This window comes from Chrysemys picta, chromosome 6 (assembly GCF_011386835.1).
Source record: "Chrysemys picta bellii isolate R12L10 chromosome 6, ASM1138683v2, whole genome shotgun sequence".
In the NCBI taxonomy this organism is placed as follows: Eukaryota; Metazoa; Chordata; order Testudines; family Emydidae; genus Chrysemys; species Chrysemys picta.
In genome coordinates this window covers 84,623,528-84,642,291 of record NC_088796.1, presented here as the reverse complement: position 1 = coordinate 84,642,291, position 18,764 = coordinate 84,623,528, and the positions used below count along the sequence as shown (strand labels likewise).

Below are 18,764 nucleotides of genomic sequence, written 5' to 3'. Positions count from 1 at the left end.
CTGATACAGCATTTCCTAAATGATTTTTCTACCATTTCCGAGAGAATGGACACCCACACGTCCTCAATCTACTGGGCGACCAGATTGATTGCGGGCTTCATAAGATTCCTGCCTTTTGTCAACTTCACCATGCCTGAGCACATCCATTCAGATCACATTTTGCGTAGCCTGTCTTTAAAGGGTTTGTTCAGGCAGACACCAAGCGGTTGTAGAACTGAAGTTAAGCCTCCAGGTATTACAGTCAAAGTAGTTTTCATATTTTTGGCCACATTTTTCACCTCATCCATCTTGTGTGACCTGAACAGGTCTCAAACGAGCATAGCAGGTTTCTTGAAAAGTGCTCCTGGTCTCTTATTCCACACTTTTTCCAGCCATTCAATAGTCCCACTTTCATCCATCCATCCCTTTTCGTGTGCACGTACGATGACACCAGCAGGAAATTTCATGTTTTTACGCAAGGTTTTTCTTTTAAAAACAACAACAGGAGGGAGCTTTGATCCATTTGCCAAACATGATAAATTCACCGTAACGTGGATTTTTTCATGGCCAGTGGTTTTAATTAAAACTGTTTTTTCACCAACACCAGTTACCATTCTGTTGCTCGGGAGATCGAATATCATTGGTGTTTCGTCCATATTTCCTATTTGTGACAGTTCAAATGCATATTCCTTTTGATATTTTATAATAAACCTTTGGAAAGATTCGATTTTTTTCTTCCAAATCTCTAGGCAGCTTTTGCGCCATCTTTGTTCGCTGACGAAGACAGAGACCATGACAGTTCATGAAGCGAGTACACCAACCCGCTGTTCTTGCTGTTTCTCTACTGAAAAGTAAACTTATACTGAGAGGCAGGCTAGAATATTCAGCCATCCCCAAGCAGCTATGCACAACACTAGGAACATAAATGCACTTTAAGAATAGGATCTTTTATTACTCAAAGAGGAGGGGAAAAGCAACAAAGGAGGAGCAATTCTAGCACAAATTTAGCTTGTTTTCATTAAAAACAGTGCTATTCTAGAAACAAATACAGTAAGCATTGGTTCAATATTAAATTAAAACTAGACTTCAGTAAGACCTTTCCAGCACTACTTCAGAATTAAGCCATGCACTTGAGAAGTTTAGAAAAAAGTCTTTAGATCATTAAAACCTACAAAAAGTTTTAGCAATAGTTTTACAATAATAGCAAGAATACTTTCCCTCAAGGAAACCTTGTAATTGTTGTATACAAAGTACAATGGTTTCATACTTTATGTACATATGGTGCTTTAAAGACATAGTTCCCCAAATGGAATATAAATCTAGAAATAGAACTCTGGCAATCCTGATTGAAGTGTAGCTTGACAGACTCTGAAAACATGACATGCATTCTTCAGTGATCAACAGTTACTCACCTGTCGCAAATAGAGAAAAAAGCTAGAATACTGGCCAGCCTCAGGCAGGTAGGACAGAAATACTGTGATACAGATCAGGAGGACTGTAGAATCTTTCCCAACTTTCTTCAAGGACTATTACAAAGAGAAGAGAAGGAAACATGAGCCAAACTGAACTACTGTGAAAGCTCCTTATAAAAAGGGATAAAAACAACAGTTCCATTAAATTTTCCATTACTAATCCCAAGTGAATGAAATTCTATGGAACAGTTAAAGGGTCACTATTACAGTAAAAGTTATTTAAAAGCAAGTTTCCTTACTTGTCTAACATCTCACAAAAGAATTTTAACTTGATTCTCATTTGTTTGCTTACTTTACACTTTATTCACCCTGGACAACAAAAACAGGCTAGTTAGAGTCACTTTGTCCTCCTGCACTAGTATAATATTGCAACGGCTGGGGAAGGGACCGGCAAGGAAACAGTTAATGTAAACTAAAAAGATTTTCCTTAAATTAAAATATGAAAATATTTCCATTATTAGCTTTTCATATAGCGTAATATAAATTTTGTGTCTTATCCATCCATGTTGCCCATTAATTTTCGACACGGAGAGTGAGACTATCAAACCTTAAAGCTAGTTATAACCTACATACACATTATTACTGCCTTTATGAATTACTCAAAGTTTAAGCATTTACCACATGAACCCTATTAAAGGGACTACTGCTAGTGATCAGCACAGATCCTACTTACTATTCTGTAGGTTCAGCTTGCCATAGCACAAAAGTATTCTTATTTCTTGTATATTTCTTATACTTGCTCATTTCTAATACTGTATCATATTTTGAAAAACTTAATAAATTGTGGAAATCAAGTCCCCTTGCTGCAGTTTTTCCAAGCATATCACTCATCTCCCAACATTTATAATGCAGTTTCTTTAGAGCAACTCCCAGCAGGGAGTTTCATTAAGAATAATTCACTTTTTAAAACATCAGTGTATGAATTCACCGATAGGTCAGCACCCTTATGAAAGCAAAAAGCATACAAGTAGTGTAAAAAGCTTAAGTCGATTTATTTTTTAAAGTGAGTACACAGCAACATAAGAAATCAAACACTTTCCTTTCCACAACAATGTGTTAAATGAGTCCAGAGGGTGGAGTGTTTCCTTAAGATTTTCTGCCTCCAGACCTCCACCATACTACCAGTATATGTAACAGCTTCCAAATGCATGAATATCCAACATGATTATTTTCATTATAGTTTACACCTCTTTTGCAGATTAATGTATATTAGTTTAATGACTAATTTACCAATAAACTTAAATTATTCCTGTTGATTAAAAAGATGTAATAACTATTTTAAAATAAAGAACAGGAGTACTTGTGGCACCTTAGAGACTAACAAATTTATTAGAGCATAAGCTTTCGTGGGCTACAACCCACTTCTTCGGATGCATATAGAGTGAAACATATATTGAGGAGATATATATACACACATACAGAGAGCATGAACAGGTGGGAGTTGTCTTACCAACTCTGAGAGGCCAATTAAGTAAGAGGAAAAAAGAACTTTTGAAGTGATAATCAAGATAGCTTAGTACAGACAGTTTGATAAGAAGCAAGTGTGAGAATACTTACAAGGGGAGATAGATTCAATGTTTGTAATGGCTCAGCCAAATATTTATAAAAATGTATATCTTACTGCAAAGGGATCTGCTTGTTCCCAGGATATAGGGGCTCCCCATGAAGCAGGTCTCATTTTTTCAGGTAGAGATTCTGGTACAGCTAATAGGATGAAACAGATATCCAGGACAGCCACCACTGTGGCCACTAGTACTACAAGGTTATCTCCTTTGCTGGCAGACAGGTATGCTCCAATGGCAGGACTAGTTACCAAACTTGCTGCAAAGGTGGCAGAAACCTAAGCATAAAAACAAGTTAAATTGGTTTCATTACTCCAGCATACAATTCAGATTAATAAAGGAATTTTAAATGGTTTTTAAAATACAGGTTCTTCATTTAAAAAAAATACAGCTGGCCAGAAAATGGGTAGGGAAAAAAAAAAAGAATGAAAATCTCCATTTTCTACAACCAAAACCTGGAAAGTTTCCAGTTGAAAAACTTTGATTTTCATCAAAAAATTCAGTTTTCCAATGGAAAAAAAAAATCAAAAGTTCTCAAGGAAGGTAGACACTTTACACAAAAGTTCTAATTTAATTGAAAACCCAATTTCCCAATGGAAAAAAATTCAGCCAGCTTTAGTCAATATGCACAATTTAAACGGCTTTAAACTTTTTGAAATCAAGCACCCACATTTTGGGATAATTGTGATATCAGAATGTGTTATGCAAGGCCTTGTCTACACTCAAAACTTGTGCGCTTTGTGCAGCAGGACTACAAGTGCATCACTGTAAGCACTAGTACAAACAGGGCTCAGGTACTTTCATCGTTTTATGAAAGTCTGTTCATGGCTGATAGCACTTAATGGTGCAGATGCACCAGCGCTAAAAGATTGGTACCAATTTCTCTAGTGCAGGCACATCCTAACTTATAAATACAGTAGTGTATATATCTGATTCAAATCCTAAATTAACGAAGTTCATGATTTTAGGCTTACAGTATGTTTACAGTAAAAGTAGTGTTTTTCTTATGCCAATTAAGGGATTTTTCCTGATTAAAAGTTACCAGTTACGGTATTTAACACCATGCTGCTTACTCTGTGGCAAGCTGAACCCACAGCGAAACCCCTTTATTTCTGTGGCAAACTGGTAGTTCTTTGGCAGGCACAAGAACGCTCAAAAATTGAAGTTTTCCTTCAATAAAATATGAAAATGAATACAACTAATACCTTCTGTTGTGTTAATACAAATCCTGGAACATACTGAAAATGAGGCATTGTATAACTGAATTTAACGTAACTGTAGAAGCTGGTGGAGGGGGAAGATGAAGAGCTGGAAGTTTTGAGAGCTGGGCGCTCAGGAAGACAATGCATAGTCGTTATGTTTAGAATTGTTACAGTTATAACCATGAGGGCCAGAAACTTAAATTTTACATATTCTGAGGCCACAGAACCATAAAAAACAGAACTTACCACACTTATGTACAGTAATAAGATTGATTAGAAAAAGGCATGACCCTTACTGGAACAATTTATCTCATCTTAGATTCTATTCCTTTCTAGAAATTTGTATTGAGGAATTCTAAGAGGGTTTTATTTTATTTTGTTTTTTTGAAGACCTAAGAAAGGGAAATGATCCCTGACTTATAGCTATAATCATATATATTTGCACAATTTAATAGTAGTAGTCCTTTTCAACTATGGCTCATTTTATTAATCAGGAAAGAACCATCAACTTTCTAATCTATTATTTTCTCTCTTTCACTACATCTGTGCTGACTTTACAGCTAAGTCTCCTCTTCCCTTCACTGCCAGGTGGACACTTGAGCATTTTTATTCCTGGGACTTCCCGTTTGGTCTTTCTAGCTGATCTTTTAACAGCTGAAAAGTAAGAGAATATGGTACAACATGCCAGGGACTAGAGTCCTGAACTAATATTAACCTTGAAACAGATTCTTTTAGTGTAGGGATGAAGGGAGAAATGATTAAGTATGAAGGCCCATTACTACACACCTCCAATCTTGAGCTATGCAAGTATCTACCTACATTGGTAGCTTTGAAGGAAATCAGACAAATTTTCTCCACTCAGATTCAACTGGTACAAAGTAGCTGCTTCCAAGTAGCTAAAATAGTTCAAATTCTAGCTGACCAGAAAAGGCTATTGCAAATGAAGTACTAGAAGAGGTTCTTGTTATTTGAGAAAGATGACGACAACACTTTTGGCCAACAGCTACACGACCTAAACCCATCTTTAAGAGCATATATCATGATGCAGAGATGCAAATAATTGAAAAGAGGTGTCTACCTGCCAAATATATCAAGCTCCAACTGTTTGCATTCAATTCAGTAAACAAACACAATTCATCTATACAGTTGAATTTCCTGCTCAAGCCATTCACTCTGACCTAATGTCCAAACTACTGAACAGAACTTCTTTTGCTATGATTCCTACTTTCTTCGAACTATATGCCAAAGTACTGAGAAGATACCTTGTGACATTTTTAAGGAAGTTACTATATTTCAGAAGCAGAAGTATACTATTATTATTAAACAATTTCCTAATGCCAATGCATTAATAAAGTAACAGGAAATAGGTGCTTAGCACCTGTACATCTCTGCTCCAATGAGTTACTGTTGCCAAAGAATTAAGCAGCAGCTAATGTTCACTTTTTTTTTTTTAAATTGAAAGAGTTACACACTGTTAGCCAGACAAGAGAGTGATTGTTTGATGATGTGCCCTCAGAAGAGGTTCCCTTTTAAAAGAAAGAGAATAGGAAAATGATTCATTTAAAAAGATTAAGGAAACATATATTTTATCCCCCAAAATAAGCTGCAACGGAAGTTTCCCAGTCAGACCATTCCATTAGGTCACAAGCACAGACAGACATGTTACAAGTTGCTGCACCACATGAATGTGGATTTTTTTAACTGATCATCATACTAGCGTTGTCTGGGAGAAAGGCCAATGTTACCTCCAAAAACAGACTCAATAGCTCAAAGCAGCTAATTGATTTGGGGGGGGGGGGATTATGCAATTTATGGTAGCAGCATTTCTGTGGCTACTTATACTCTTGAATTCCATGCCCGTTCCATTAGTCAAAAAAGACTCTGAACTTACCCTACACACCACCTCCATTCCTAATTTTTTTTTTTTTTAAATACATGCACAGTTTTTCCCTGAACAAATGAGAGGAGGGCAGGGGAATTTTCTTCATTTAATCATTAAGGTTCTGCTAATAGCTGAAATTACTAGAACATTCCTGATAAATCTGTGGCGTTTCCAGACAGCAACACTAAATCAAACAGAAGCAACAATTTACCTCAGCAGACAAAAATGGAAAAACTCTAGAAGAGCCACCCATCCTTCAACAAAACCTCAAACAAGTGGCTTTTACAGCATTCTAAGAAAGTAATCAAATTCAGACTATTTAAGACCAAGGCAGGAGCAAGTTCCAGAATTCGAGGACCCTCAGAAAGATCACCTGGTCAGCACTCTCTCTCTCTTTTTTTTTTTAATAAACAAAGGAGATTTGGCTTGAGTCCATCCATTGACTGCAGCTGTAGCAGTGTAATGTCATTAAGCTCTTAATCTACACTCTTGTCCAACTCCAACATAAGCAGTCTCATTTCACAAGGGAGACTGAATCAAAGCACCTTTCCTTCCTTCCCAAAAAGGCAAAACTCACCCATTGGCTCAAGTGGCACATGATGTTATCCTGAACAAGCTACTTATTAGGAATCTCAATGAAAGATGCTAGCAGCATCACAAAGAAATGGAGGGGAAGAAATTGGTCATGCTCCTATCCAAGCCACTAGGATTGGGCCTACTGAAACCTGGATCAGGCTGAAGATTCTTGGCATAGGCACTTGCCTAAATGCATAAGAGGAAGCCTACACTTGGATGCCAAAGCTCCCTTTACACCAGAGAAGAGGATAAACATGGTTAGTCCAGGTTAAAAGTAGAAAAGACAATTACGTCACTGCATGATGCAAACAGTAAGAATTAAGTTTACAGAAACATAGAAAAATCAACTTATTTTACAGAATTAATAGAGATACCCCATCGTTATGTTAGCCTGCAAAGTTCACTGCAGACATATGGCTTAGATAGCTTTTACGCAGCAAGTTCATGCATTATATTATTTTTGTTCAGTTCCCATAACTTCATGAAGGCAAAGTTAAGATTGAGCAGTCACGTCAGTAATTAAAGGGTAAAAATCCTTCTAAGAATGTTGTACTTAGTAAAAACAATTGCCAAGAAATTCAGAGTCAATGTTAACTTTTAAAGCATTAACTTTGTGTAAGGCCAGGTCTACACTACCCCCCTAATTCGAACTAAGGTACGCAACTTCAGCTACGTGAATAACGTAACTGAAGTTCAAAGTACCTTAGTTCGAACTTACCTTGGTCCACACTCGGCAGGCAGGCTCCCCCGTCGACTCTGCGGTACTCCTCTCGCCGAGCTGGAGTACCGCAGTCGACGGCGGGCACTTCCAGGTTCGACTTATCGCGTCCAGACTAGACGCGATAAGTCGAACCCAGAAGTTCGATCGCTCGCCGCCGAACTACCGGGTAAGTGTAGCCAAGGCCTAAGACTTAAAACTCTTTCCATTCAGATGTTCTGGTTTCATGAGCTGTACCTAGGTGGTCTGTATGTCTAAATACACTTGAAATCACAGGAGACCAATCACACCCTCAGTATTTCACAGAGCTGGGTCCAAAGCTATTTGTTGCAAGTTAGTGCAGTTTAAGGTTAAGATTAGAGAGAGCTAATCTAACCTGGTCTAGAACAAAGCTTTGTTGGTTATCTTCTCTTTCTCCCCTCTCCTGGGCTGCCAGTTCCAATAGGACCATGTGAGGAGCCATCCTTTTATAGGCAACCCTAAGATTCAGGCAAACCCAATAAAGCTCTGATCCTGCTCTTCCATAAGGTATTTCTGCTGGCAGATAAAGCAACCAATGGAAATCAGAGCTACCACTCCTCCTGCCCCCATAGTGTAGCAGACAGCTAGCAGGTGAGTTGCTGAGCATTAGAGAAGGGACAACAATTGTTTAGAGATACTCCTAGGAGAAGCAGTGCTTCCTATCGACTATTTACCTATAAGTCATATACATACATACCCCCTACATTGTAGTATCTGAGCACCTCACAACCTTTAATAGATTCATCCTCACAACACCCCTGTTGAGAGGAGTATTATCTTCTTTTCCACAAGGGGCAAAGAGGCTAATTGACTTGCCCAAAGTCACTGAGGAAGTTGCAGGGACTTGAACAGAGATCTTCCAAGTCTACGCTAGTCTAACCACTGTATCACTCTTCTCCCCGCAGTAAAAGGGCTGATTCAAATATTTGAATTTTAACATCACAAGGTATGGATCAAGAAACAAATTTTCTACATATAATTAAACACAAGTTTTCTTCTTGATACAATCTTCCTCAAGGGCCAGAATTTAGAGCCTCAAGGGCCACAGGTTAGAAATCAGTGCCCTAAACAGCTCTACTAATAATGCTTTAGTGTACGAGAATTTAAAATTTTTATATACATCTTACCAGTCCATAGGCAGTACTTCTTTCATGTTCTTGTGTTATGTCAGCTACATACGCAAATATTACAGAGAAGGTAACAGAAAAGACTCCAGATACTGAAATCATAGCAAAGTACCACCTAAAAAGTCAAAAAGAGAATTAGAAAATACCCCCAATTTATCTTCTACTACAAAAAACACACAGTTTATGCCATGAAAATATTTGTTAATATTTAGTCTAGAACAACTTTATATATAATTTAAAATACAGGTATCCATAACATTAATCGGTCTGTAGATTAATATATATTGTAAAATAAGTGCCAACGAAGCTGTCAAACATCAAAATATATTGAGCTAATGAAAACAGCAGCATTTTCTTTTTCTAGAGAATTATGAAAAGAAACTCCCAATTTCTGACTGACCTCTAATGAAGGATAATGATTCCCATAAAATTATCAAGCTATCAAGGAAAAGAGCAATATAGGCTATGATGAATTTCAGTTGTGAAGTAGAACTGTAAAAACTTAACAATCCACAGTTGCTTTAAAGTGGAAAAGTTTTTCTGTAAACAAGTTATTCTGGAGTGAGTTAGTGGTAGTTAATCCCCATGTACTAAAGTTATAGACTCTTTCAAAGTCGAGAGCATGATTACAGGCTCTAAGACAGTCAGCAGGTGTAGAAAGTTCTCTTAATATCTTTATTTGCAGTATTTTGGGGGAGCAAAGGTAAAGGTTAAACAAGCCAATACAGTTAAAATGCCAGAGCTCTATAATCAAACGTCAAAAATTTTCTGCATTTTATACTTCACTCTATTATTCACCCATTTAGAATTGCTACCATGAGACATTTATTTGGCTTGTAAAGCATATTAAATATATTGGTTATTAGTGCATCCCCGTAAAAGTCTCAGAAAGAAAAAATGTAGTAGAGCTTAGTGTTGAAAATTGTGTAGTGCAGTTATGTAATGCATTCTAAGCATTTTTAGCAATTACTGCTAGACGTGTGTGTGTGTGTGTGTGTGTGTGTGTGTGTAAACATAGTCACTAAATCAGTTTACAGGAAACATTGCTTCTTTAACACCCCTATACACAAAATCAATATTTAGAACATGAACAAAGAAGTGCCAGGATGATTTAATCACATCTTGAGAAGTAAATCATTTTCTTCTTGCCTAATTATCCCTATTTTCCAAACACCAATCTGCCTGCAATTGAGTTCACCACAGCCCCCTGCTGTACCACTTACCATGGACTTATCCTCATTAATGGAATTGGGACACAAGTGAAGAAAACTGTAACAAGAAGAAAAGACTTTCTTCCCCACACATCAGATAGAGCACCTATTAATGGAGCACTCATAAAGGATAAAAAACCCTGTAAGAGAAAAGAAAAGGTGATTTGTACATGCATTTTGAAACATAAAAAGGTTCTCTTTAAAACTACAATTTAAATGGAACTGATTTAATGTGTGCTTTGATTCATAGCTGTTGTAGGAAACTTCAGAGCTAATGATCAAGTGTTTTAAGTTTCATTTAATTTATAAGACAGGGATATAAACCTTCAACTAAAAACCTACATAAAAATAAAGCTTATTGCAGCTACAGACACTTATAAAACTATATTCTTCCACTAACTTTCTGCCCAACTCAATTATTCAATTCTTTGTGCCACTATAACAAGGTTGGTCTAGGTTTCCTTTTCTCTGGCTTGGAACTGGTTAGGCAACGGAATAACCTTTTCCCTGGTTTTGTACCAACCTTTATTATTTGCTATGTGCTTAAACCCCTCAGCTATTTCAAACTAACTGATATTCTAGCTATGATTCCTTCACTTTATCCACAATTGGGTAAAACATCAAATACTTAACAAAGGCTTCAGATATACAAACACAGGACTAGCACCTTTGTAACTATCAATAAACCCTTGATATGTTATACAAAAAAATCTACAGTACTTAAAATGGTTCATTTTCTTCTTCTAATGTTATTTAATTTGGGGAAAAGATCCTGGAGTAGAGAGAAAGAACAGGAACTAAGAACACCAGTTTTCATTTAGTTCTTATTCAAGACAGTTTAATTTCACTATAAAAACCACATAGGACTAATTTCCTCTTTTGGTTTCTTTGAGATGTCACATGATAGTGGTGGGTTTACTTTTTGAAACATGGCCAATTTGTATTTTGCTACTTGATGTTTTCTGTAGAATGTTAACAGAATTATGTTTTGTGTTTGTATTGTTTTTTCTTTGTGAATTGTTTTGTGTTTTTCTGGGTCTTTTTTAAACAAAGGGTAGAGTGTCAATGCTTTTAGGTCCAAGCATGATTCAATTAATTATATCTTAATGGCGGAAAGCCTAATGCACTCTGATAATGCTTTAGTAAGTCTACAATTCAAAAACATGGAATGGAGTTATGGGCATGTGAGAAGTCAGTCTTGCAAATGGAAAAACTAAACATTTCAGCCTTCTAAAAGAACAAGCGAAAAATTGCATGCTCAAATCTAGAGACAGAAAGTCCTGTAGCCACCTTCTACACCAAGAATTAGATTCATGGTAATTCTTGGTGTAGGTAAGTCCAACAATGGCTATTAGTAGGGCCCTACCAAATTCATGGGCATGAAAAACACGTCATGGACCGTGAAGTCTGGTCTTTTGTGTACTTTTACACTATACTATACAGATTTTATGGGGGGGAGACCAGAGTTTCTCAAACTGGGGGTCCCAACCCAAAAAGGGGTTGTGTGTGTGTGGGAGGGGGCTACCCAGCTCTGAAGGCAGCGCCCCTGCCAGCAGCAGCGCAGAAGTAAGGGTGACAGTACCACCCCCCCGTACAATAACTTTGCAACCCCCCGCCCCCCCACGGCCTCTTTTTGGGTCAGGACCCCTACAGTTACAACACTGACATTTCAGATTTAAATATCTGAAATCATGAAATTTACAATTTTAAAAATCCTATGACTGTGAAATTGACCAAAATGGACCATGAATTTGGTAGTGCCCTGGCTATTAGCCAAGATGACCAGGGACTCAACCCCATGCTTTGGGTATCCTTAAGCCTCTGACTACCAGAAGCTGGGAGTATATAAGAAGGGACAGATCACTCAGTAATTGCCCTGTTCTCTTCATTCCTTCTGAATCATCTGGCATTGGCCACTGTCAGAAAACCGAATACTGGGATAGATGGACCATTGGTCTGACCCAGTATGGCTATTCTTATGTACATTTCTTTAAAAAAAAAAAAAAAAAAAAAAAAAAAAAAAAGAGATGCTGGTTTACCTGAGACAGAGGAAGAAGTAGGGGGGAGAAATGTGAATATCTGTCACATGCTAGCACTGTTTATTAATTCAGAATTTGAAAAATAAGAGCATAAATACTAAAACTGTAAATATTATGAAAATGGTTCTTGTCAAGGTTGTTCAACATACCACCTCTGTTTGCAAAATAAAGCTGTTTAAAAGTTTCCAGAAAATGCTTCAAATGTTAATTAAAAACAAACAAACACCTTCGAACTGATGCATAAGCTTATAAAAAATACTTACGGATGAGGAAAAAAACTGGTTTAGACATCTATTTCAATTCACAGCATTCTAGACATTACAATAAAAAATGAAGTGAAAAAAGTGACTGAAACATGGACATCTTTGTAACTCATAAGCACAAAAAGATTATGTTGAACAGTTTATTTCAGAATCTTACCTTAACACCCTGAATAAGACCATTCATTAGAAATGTATGCTGAGGAAATGTTTCATGTAAGACCTAAAGAGAAAGAACATGTTAAATTTTAGGTTGTGTCTGAATTAAGAAACAAAAAAAGGGAAAAGAAAAATGATGACAAAAATGTAATCCTCTCTCACCAATAAGAAGGGGACAAATACAACTTCACCAAGCCTTGTTAAAAGTTTATCAGACTCGCAGTAGAACTCTTAGGACTTGTCTACAGGAGTAAATTGGTGTAAAATAATATATGAATTTATGCCAATATATTTATACTGATATAATCCTTGAGCAGTCACCTATTCCAGGATAAAAGTGTTTTTCTTCTATTTAGCTCATGTTGTATGGGAAGGGATTTAAACTACACCGGGGGGAAAAGGCCACTCTTATCCTGGAATAAGTGTGTCCAAATAGGGGTTCATACTAGTATACGAGTATAGTTAGACCAAAATACTGTAGTGCAATTATACCCGAATAATTGGCCCAAGCACTGCTATATTAGGTGAACACCATTTTCAGTCTAATTTGATTATAATTATTCTTATTGGCAGGATGACAAACTATTTGAAAGGATGTTGAAAAGTTAGTAACTTAGTGAAAAAAAGAAGGTTTCAGAGTAGCAGCCGTGTTAGTCTGTATCCGCAAAAAGAAGAACAGGAGTACTTGTGGCACCTTAGAGACTAACAAATTTATTAGAGCATAAGCTTTCGTGGATCCGAAGAAGTGGGCTGTAGTCCACGAAAGCTTATGCTCTAATAAATTTGTTAGTCTCTAAGGTGCCACAAGTACTCCTGTTCTTTTTGAAAAAAAGAAGATAGCTAACTATACTGCAATGAGTACAGAGCCTGTTGGGTCTCTAACAGCTATGCAGATAGAAGCTGTTGCTGGGGGGGAGGGGGGGGGGGAGGGAGGGGAGGAATCTAAGGTTACTAGTACAATTATGCATAAACCAATCATTCTTTACATACCAAGTGGATTTTTGTTATAGGCCCTGATTAAAGCACATTAATAATCACATGCCTGCTCTTGAACTAGTCCAGTAAACTCTAATTAGATGTGAAGAAACTTGCTAGAATATTACCCATGAGGCATTTTATCAATTGCTGTAACTTAGCTTTGTCTATTAGAAGGAGACAAGCGCATATAAAAGTTTTATGGATTAGTGTTAGGAATAGAACTGGATGTTACTTGTTTAAACCAGCCTAATTTTCCAAGCTCTTCACAAAATCTCAAATAAAATGCACCTGTATATTTCTATACCAGGGTTGGCAACATCCATAGAAGTTATTTATATGTATATTGAAAGCCACTGATGAGAAACATGACACACCAAAAAACAGCATTATGCCACAGTTTATGCAACATTAATAGCTTTCTTTCTAGAGATAATTCTGCTGATAAGATTATGTTTTTCATGCGTCTCCTCTTTTATTACCACGGCTATTTAAATCAACTTTTCATCAGCTTCTGCTTTTAATTAATCTTTTAAATCACAAAAAGAAAATTAGGACTCCAGGTGGAGAAGAGGGACAGCAGATCAGCTTTTTAAAAGATCCAAACTTCTTTCAAGTCTCTCTTGTCATAAAAATAAAAGGAAGAAGCCCAGCAAAAGTAGAAATCAAATAATTATTTTACACAGAGTATCTCAGCTTTTTTCCTATGAAGTCATCACCACTCTGATGAAGTCCCAGACTTCTGTATCAACTACTTTTCTCTCTTATATTTAGTTGGTTTTGGTAGAAAACTGTAGAAAGTAAATTAGATGTTTAAAAAAACTTTGATTTTACTAAATCTATGGGATTCTTTCTAACATAACTCATGGAGGATGGTTGACATCTGAGAGGACTGGAGGTACAAAGTAGCTATCTTAAAAAAAAAAAAAAGGGGGGGGGGGGAAGAGACCCAGAGAATTATAACCAGTCAGCCTAAATTCGATATCTGGAAAGATACTGGAACAAATTATTAAACAATCAATTCATATCTAGAGGATAAGAAGATTATAAAGAATAGCCAGCACAGATTTGTCAGGAAGAAATCATGCCAAACCAATCTCTTTCACTGATAGAATTATTGGCCTACTGGGGAGGCTGTAGACATGATTTATCTTCATTCTAGTAAGGCTTCTCACAGTCCCACATGACATTCTAGAAAGTAAATGTGATCTAGATGGAATTACTAAAAGGTGGATGCACAACTAGTTGAAAGACCATACTCAACACGCAGTTATCATGGTTTGCTGCAACATAGGGAGGGGATACCTAATGGCATCCAGTAGGGGTCTGCAACTTCCAATATTTTTATAAATGACTTGAATAATGGAGTGGACAATGTTCTTATAAAATCTGCAGATGACCCCAAACTGTTGCAAGCACTTTGGAGTACAGGATTAGAATTCAAACTGACCTTGAGGAATTGAAGAATTGGTCTGACTTTAACAAAATTAAATTCAATACAGACAAATGCAAGCTCTACAACTCGGAAAGAAACATCAAATGCACAGCTACAAAATGGGGGATTGCCAGTTAGTAGTACTGCAAAAAAGGATCTGGGGGTTATAGTGGATCACAATGAGAGTCAACAATGCAGTTGGGAAAAAGGATAATATTCTGGGATGTATTAATAGGAGCGTTGTAAACCATAGGAGGTAACTGTACCACTCTACTCAGCCTCAATCAGGCCTCAGCTGTAGTCCAGTTCTGGGCACCACACTTTAGGAAAGATGTGAACAAACTGGAGAGAGTCCAGTGGGAGAACAACAAACATGAGAAAATATTTAGAAAACCTGAACATGAGGAGAGGTTAAAAAAAAAAGGGGGGGGGGGGCATGTGTAGCCTTGAGAAAAGAAAAAACTGAGGGGGGCCAATGATAAGAGGCTTTAAATATGTTAAGAGCTGTTATAAAGAGGACTGTGATCAATTACTATCCATGTGCACTGAAGGTAGGACAAGATGTAATGGGCTTTATCCACAGCAAGGGAATTTTAGGTTAGCTATTAGGAAAAACTAACTATAAAGCGAGTTAAACTCTGGAATAGGCTTCTAAGGGAGGCTGTGGAATCCCCATCATTGGAGGTTTTTAAAAACTGACAGGACAAATAGGTGTCAGGGATGGTCTAGCTGACGGTCCTGGCTCAGCACAGGGGGCTGGGCTTGATGTCCCGTCCAGACATAGGTATATAGTTAAAAGTTAATTTAGTTACATTGAAAGTAACAGGACTGGAAACCTAAGCCCTCTATCTAAAGAGCCAATGTAGCAAAAGTTATCAAATAAAAAGCTTCATTTCACTGTCATGACAATATACACCACCATTATTCTGGGCGAACCCTCCTAGGGAACAAAGTAATTTTGGTTTTCATGCCTCTTTGAACTCTGAATCTGTTGAAAGATGACCAAGATATTATATGGACACTTTTCAATGAGAAACAAGACTGAAATACTAGCATATCTTTATCACTAAGAGGGTGTTTGATAACTCAGAGCATGTCTACACTTAATACACTACAGCAACAGAGCTGCAGCTGCACTGCTGGAGCACTTTAGTGTAGACACTCACTACAGCAGGGGTTCTCAAACTTTTGTACTGGTGACCTCTTGCACATAAAAAACCTCTGAGTGCAACCTCCCCTTATAAATGAAGAACACTTTTTTATATATTTAACACCATTATAAATGCTGGAGGCAAAGCGAGATTTGAGGTGGAGGCTGCCAGCTCGCGACCCCTCATGTAATAACCAGGTGACCCTGTGAGGGGTCCCAACCCCCAGTTTGAGAACCCCTGCACTACAGTCACAAAAGGGTTCTCCCATCACTGTAGTTAATCCACCTCCTGGAGGGGCAGTAGCTAGGTCAAAGAAACATTCTATCAACATAGCACTGTCTACAGCAGGGGTTAAGTCACAATAACCACACCACATATCTCAGCATGTGGATTTTTCAGACCTCTCAGAGATAGTAGTTATGCCAATATAAGTCCTCAGTGTAGACCAGCCCTTAGGTGGTCTTGATATGGAAAGAATTTACACCTCTAACCTGAAGATAAAAGACTCCATATCCTATTGCCAATCCTTTAAATGATCTAGCCATCTGGAGAGTAGCTGCCTTCTATAAGGGTTTAAGCAGCTGTAAAATCTATTTCTAACATGAAGATCTTTAATAAATTTTACTACAAATGTTACGTTGATATAACAAACAGCCCACATTGCAGTAAAAATTATTATCTTCGCTGCCCATAATTAAATTGTTATAACTGGCAAATAAAGCATACACTCAAGTCTTTGTTTTATAATATAAAACCTCTGCAGTTAATTTTTTCTTTTAAATATTTTTATAAGAACAAAAAGTGAGGCTCTGATAACACTGACTTAAGATACAACACTGTAAGTGCTCTGCCAATGAATTTCAGATCAAACTTGCAGTTCCTCTGACAGTCCAGCTCTGGTCCCATTTAGCAGAATACCAACTGTACAAATCGAGATGGCTTGATATAAGCAAAAAGAGTCAGAGACCTCAAACTGCTTTATTAAGACACCGGGGAATAAAATAAAACTCATTTAAAACCAGATCCCCCAGACAGTATGAACAGGATCTCCAAAGTAAACAAACTGAGCTGTGACATTATCATAGGAAAGAGAAACAGTACTGGCAATACTTACTTTTAGCATGGGAGTTGTCAATAGTCCCCAGGCAAAGAATTCCAGGAATATGACCACGACAGCATGGTACACACTTGGTCGACCAATACCTTGTTGCTAAAAATAAAGGGGTATTTAAATATGAATAGATATCTTTTGAAGTGACTTCTCAATTTACATAACATTTTGAAACAGTAATAAGCTTTCAAGGTGACCTACAATTTAAAAAACCCAAACACTTTAAAGGTGATCTGAATGAGCCAAGTAACTAGGGTAAGAGAAATTGATCACATCAACATAAATAACCTTCCCTCCCAACCACTCTAAAGGACCACTAAAGCCACCAGCCATTTCCCATTTGATATGTTGCTTTAGCTTTCTAAACCTATCAGCTATAGTATGAATCATTTGTGGAGGGGAGTGAGCAGATCCAACAATGAGGTCCAGGGGCAATGCCCTAGGAAGAAGCCAAGCTTCCACACTCAGAGAAGGGGGAAGCTTCTTAAATTTGTCTAAGACAGTGGTTCTCAACCTGCTGTTGGCATGGCTGCAGCCCACGTGACATCCTCAGGGCCATACAGGTAGTATTGGATGCGGCCCATATAACACATTGTGGGCCGCACGGTAAATAGTTTGAGAACCACTGGTCTAAGAGTACTGCCCATGAAGCTTCCTCAGGAGTTACTCTTGCATATCTGAAGACCTGCTTCCCCAACCTCCAGCGGATTAGGAGAAATATCTCCCCACTCTTAACCTTCCTCTGTGTCAGGAAAAAAGTTTATACTACTCTATCCCACCCCCAGTCTCCTTTTTTGGAGGGTCTTTCCCTGTGAATAACTCCAGCTCCTATCTCTTCTGTTGCTTGTAGGTTACCAAGCAGCAGCAAAATTAATTTCTCCCTTCAGTTTCACCACTGTCCAGAGACTTTTGTTCTGCCCAAGTGAAACTAATCATTCTTACAAGCTACTTAGGAAAGTTTGAGCAGCAGAGGCACTACAGTAGTCTATCTTCAGAATCAGAAAGGCAATACTGCAGAGCATCACATGCCAAATGGATAGAAACATGACAAAAATAAATGCAAGCTTAAGTTCTGCCAGAAGTTGATGGCTTCGGCACCCTAAACAAACAGGCAGAGTTGTCCATCCAAGTAGGTGATTTTTCAAGTCCTGCATATGTTCATAGAAATGAGCAACATGGATCTTAATCAGCTGATTTCATCATAAACAGCAACATGACATGCTGTATGTAGATCTTTAAATTTCTCTCATATAGTTTTCCTTTTGATATATTTAGCTCCATGGTATTAAAGGCACTAAATTACAACCTGTGCTTTGCTACATATTAGAAAGATTACTATATTCCATGTTGAATAACTGCATTGGAGTTCCCAATCTCAACAGATTTGAACATGCGATTTGAGTTTTTTCCTGACTCACTATTTCGATATATTTTTCAACTTGGAACAATACACCTCATATCTTTAAATAAGCTCCAAAGACGACTTTCTCCAATTTTAATCATATGATCATAAAAAGGATTAAACTTTGTCAAGAGAAATAGAGTTTCAAAGGACTGGAGACCCAGGAACTCGTTGCTTTACTGGCTCTGATACACACTCCTTCCCCTCTGTGGTCCCTCTGCCTTAACTACAACATATGTAAAACAGTTCAAGTACCTACCACAGAGGGGGTGTTTTAAGGCTTCATTAATTCATGTTTATAGAGCACTTATGATGAAAACACATAATATAGTTATGGACTTACTGTTCCTCCTCAGCTCAATGGCTTTGATATACCAGGGGAACCGTGTGATTGTAAATGTGCTTTAATCAGGGCCTATAACAAGGTATTTTTATTACCATGTTAGTTCACTTAAACATTCTATTCAGATGAACCATGTCAT

At 37.5% G+C, this 18,764-nt stretch overlaps 1 protein-coding gene across 3 annotated transcripts in view; it reads right to left on the bottom strand.

Annotated features, from left to right (window-relative positions):
- MFSD14B (major facilitator superfamily domain containing 14B) overlaps positions 1–18,764 on the bottom strand; it is a 47,009-nt gene that overhangs the window by 11,432 nt on the left and 16,813 nt on the right. For 2 of the 3 annotated variants that reach the window (XM_008163180.4, XM_065599350.1), the window contains 6 exons: positions 16,884–16,979; positions 12,210–12,272; positions 9,763–9,890; positions 8,540–8,654; positions 3,073–3,291; positions 1,392–1,505 (listed from right to left, as the gene is read on the bottom strand). In XM_008163180.4, the coding sequence (XP_008161402.1) occupies positions 1,392–1,505; positions 3,073–3,291; positions 8,540–8,654; positions 9,763–9,890; positions 12,210–12,272; positions 16,884–16,979 (735 nt within the window). The remainder of the gene's footprint in view (positions 1–1,391; positions 1,506–3,072; positions 3,292–8,539; positions 8,655–9,762; positions 9,891–12,209; positions 12,273–16,883; positions 16,980–18,764) is intronic. The other variant, XM_065599349.1, reaches the window with a different exon arrangement.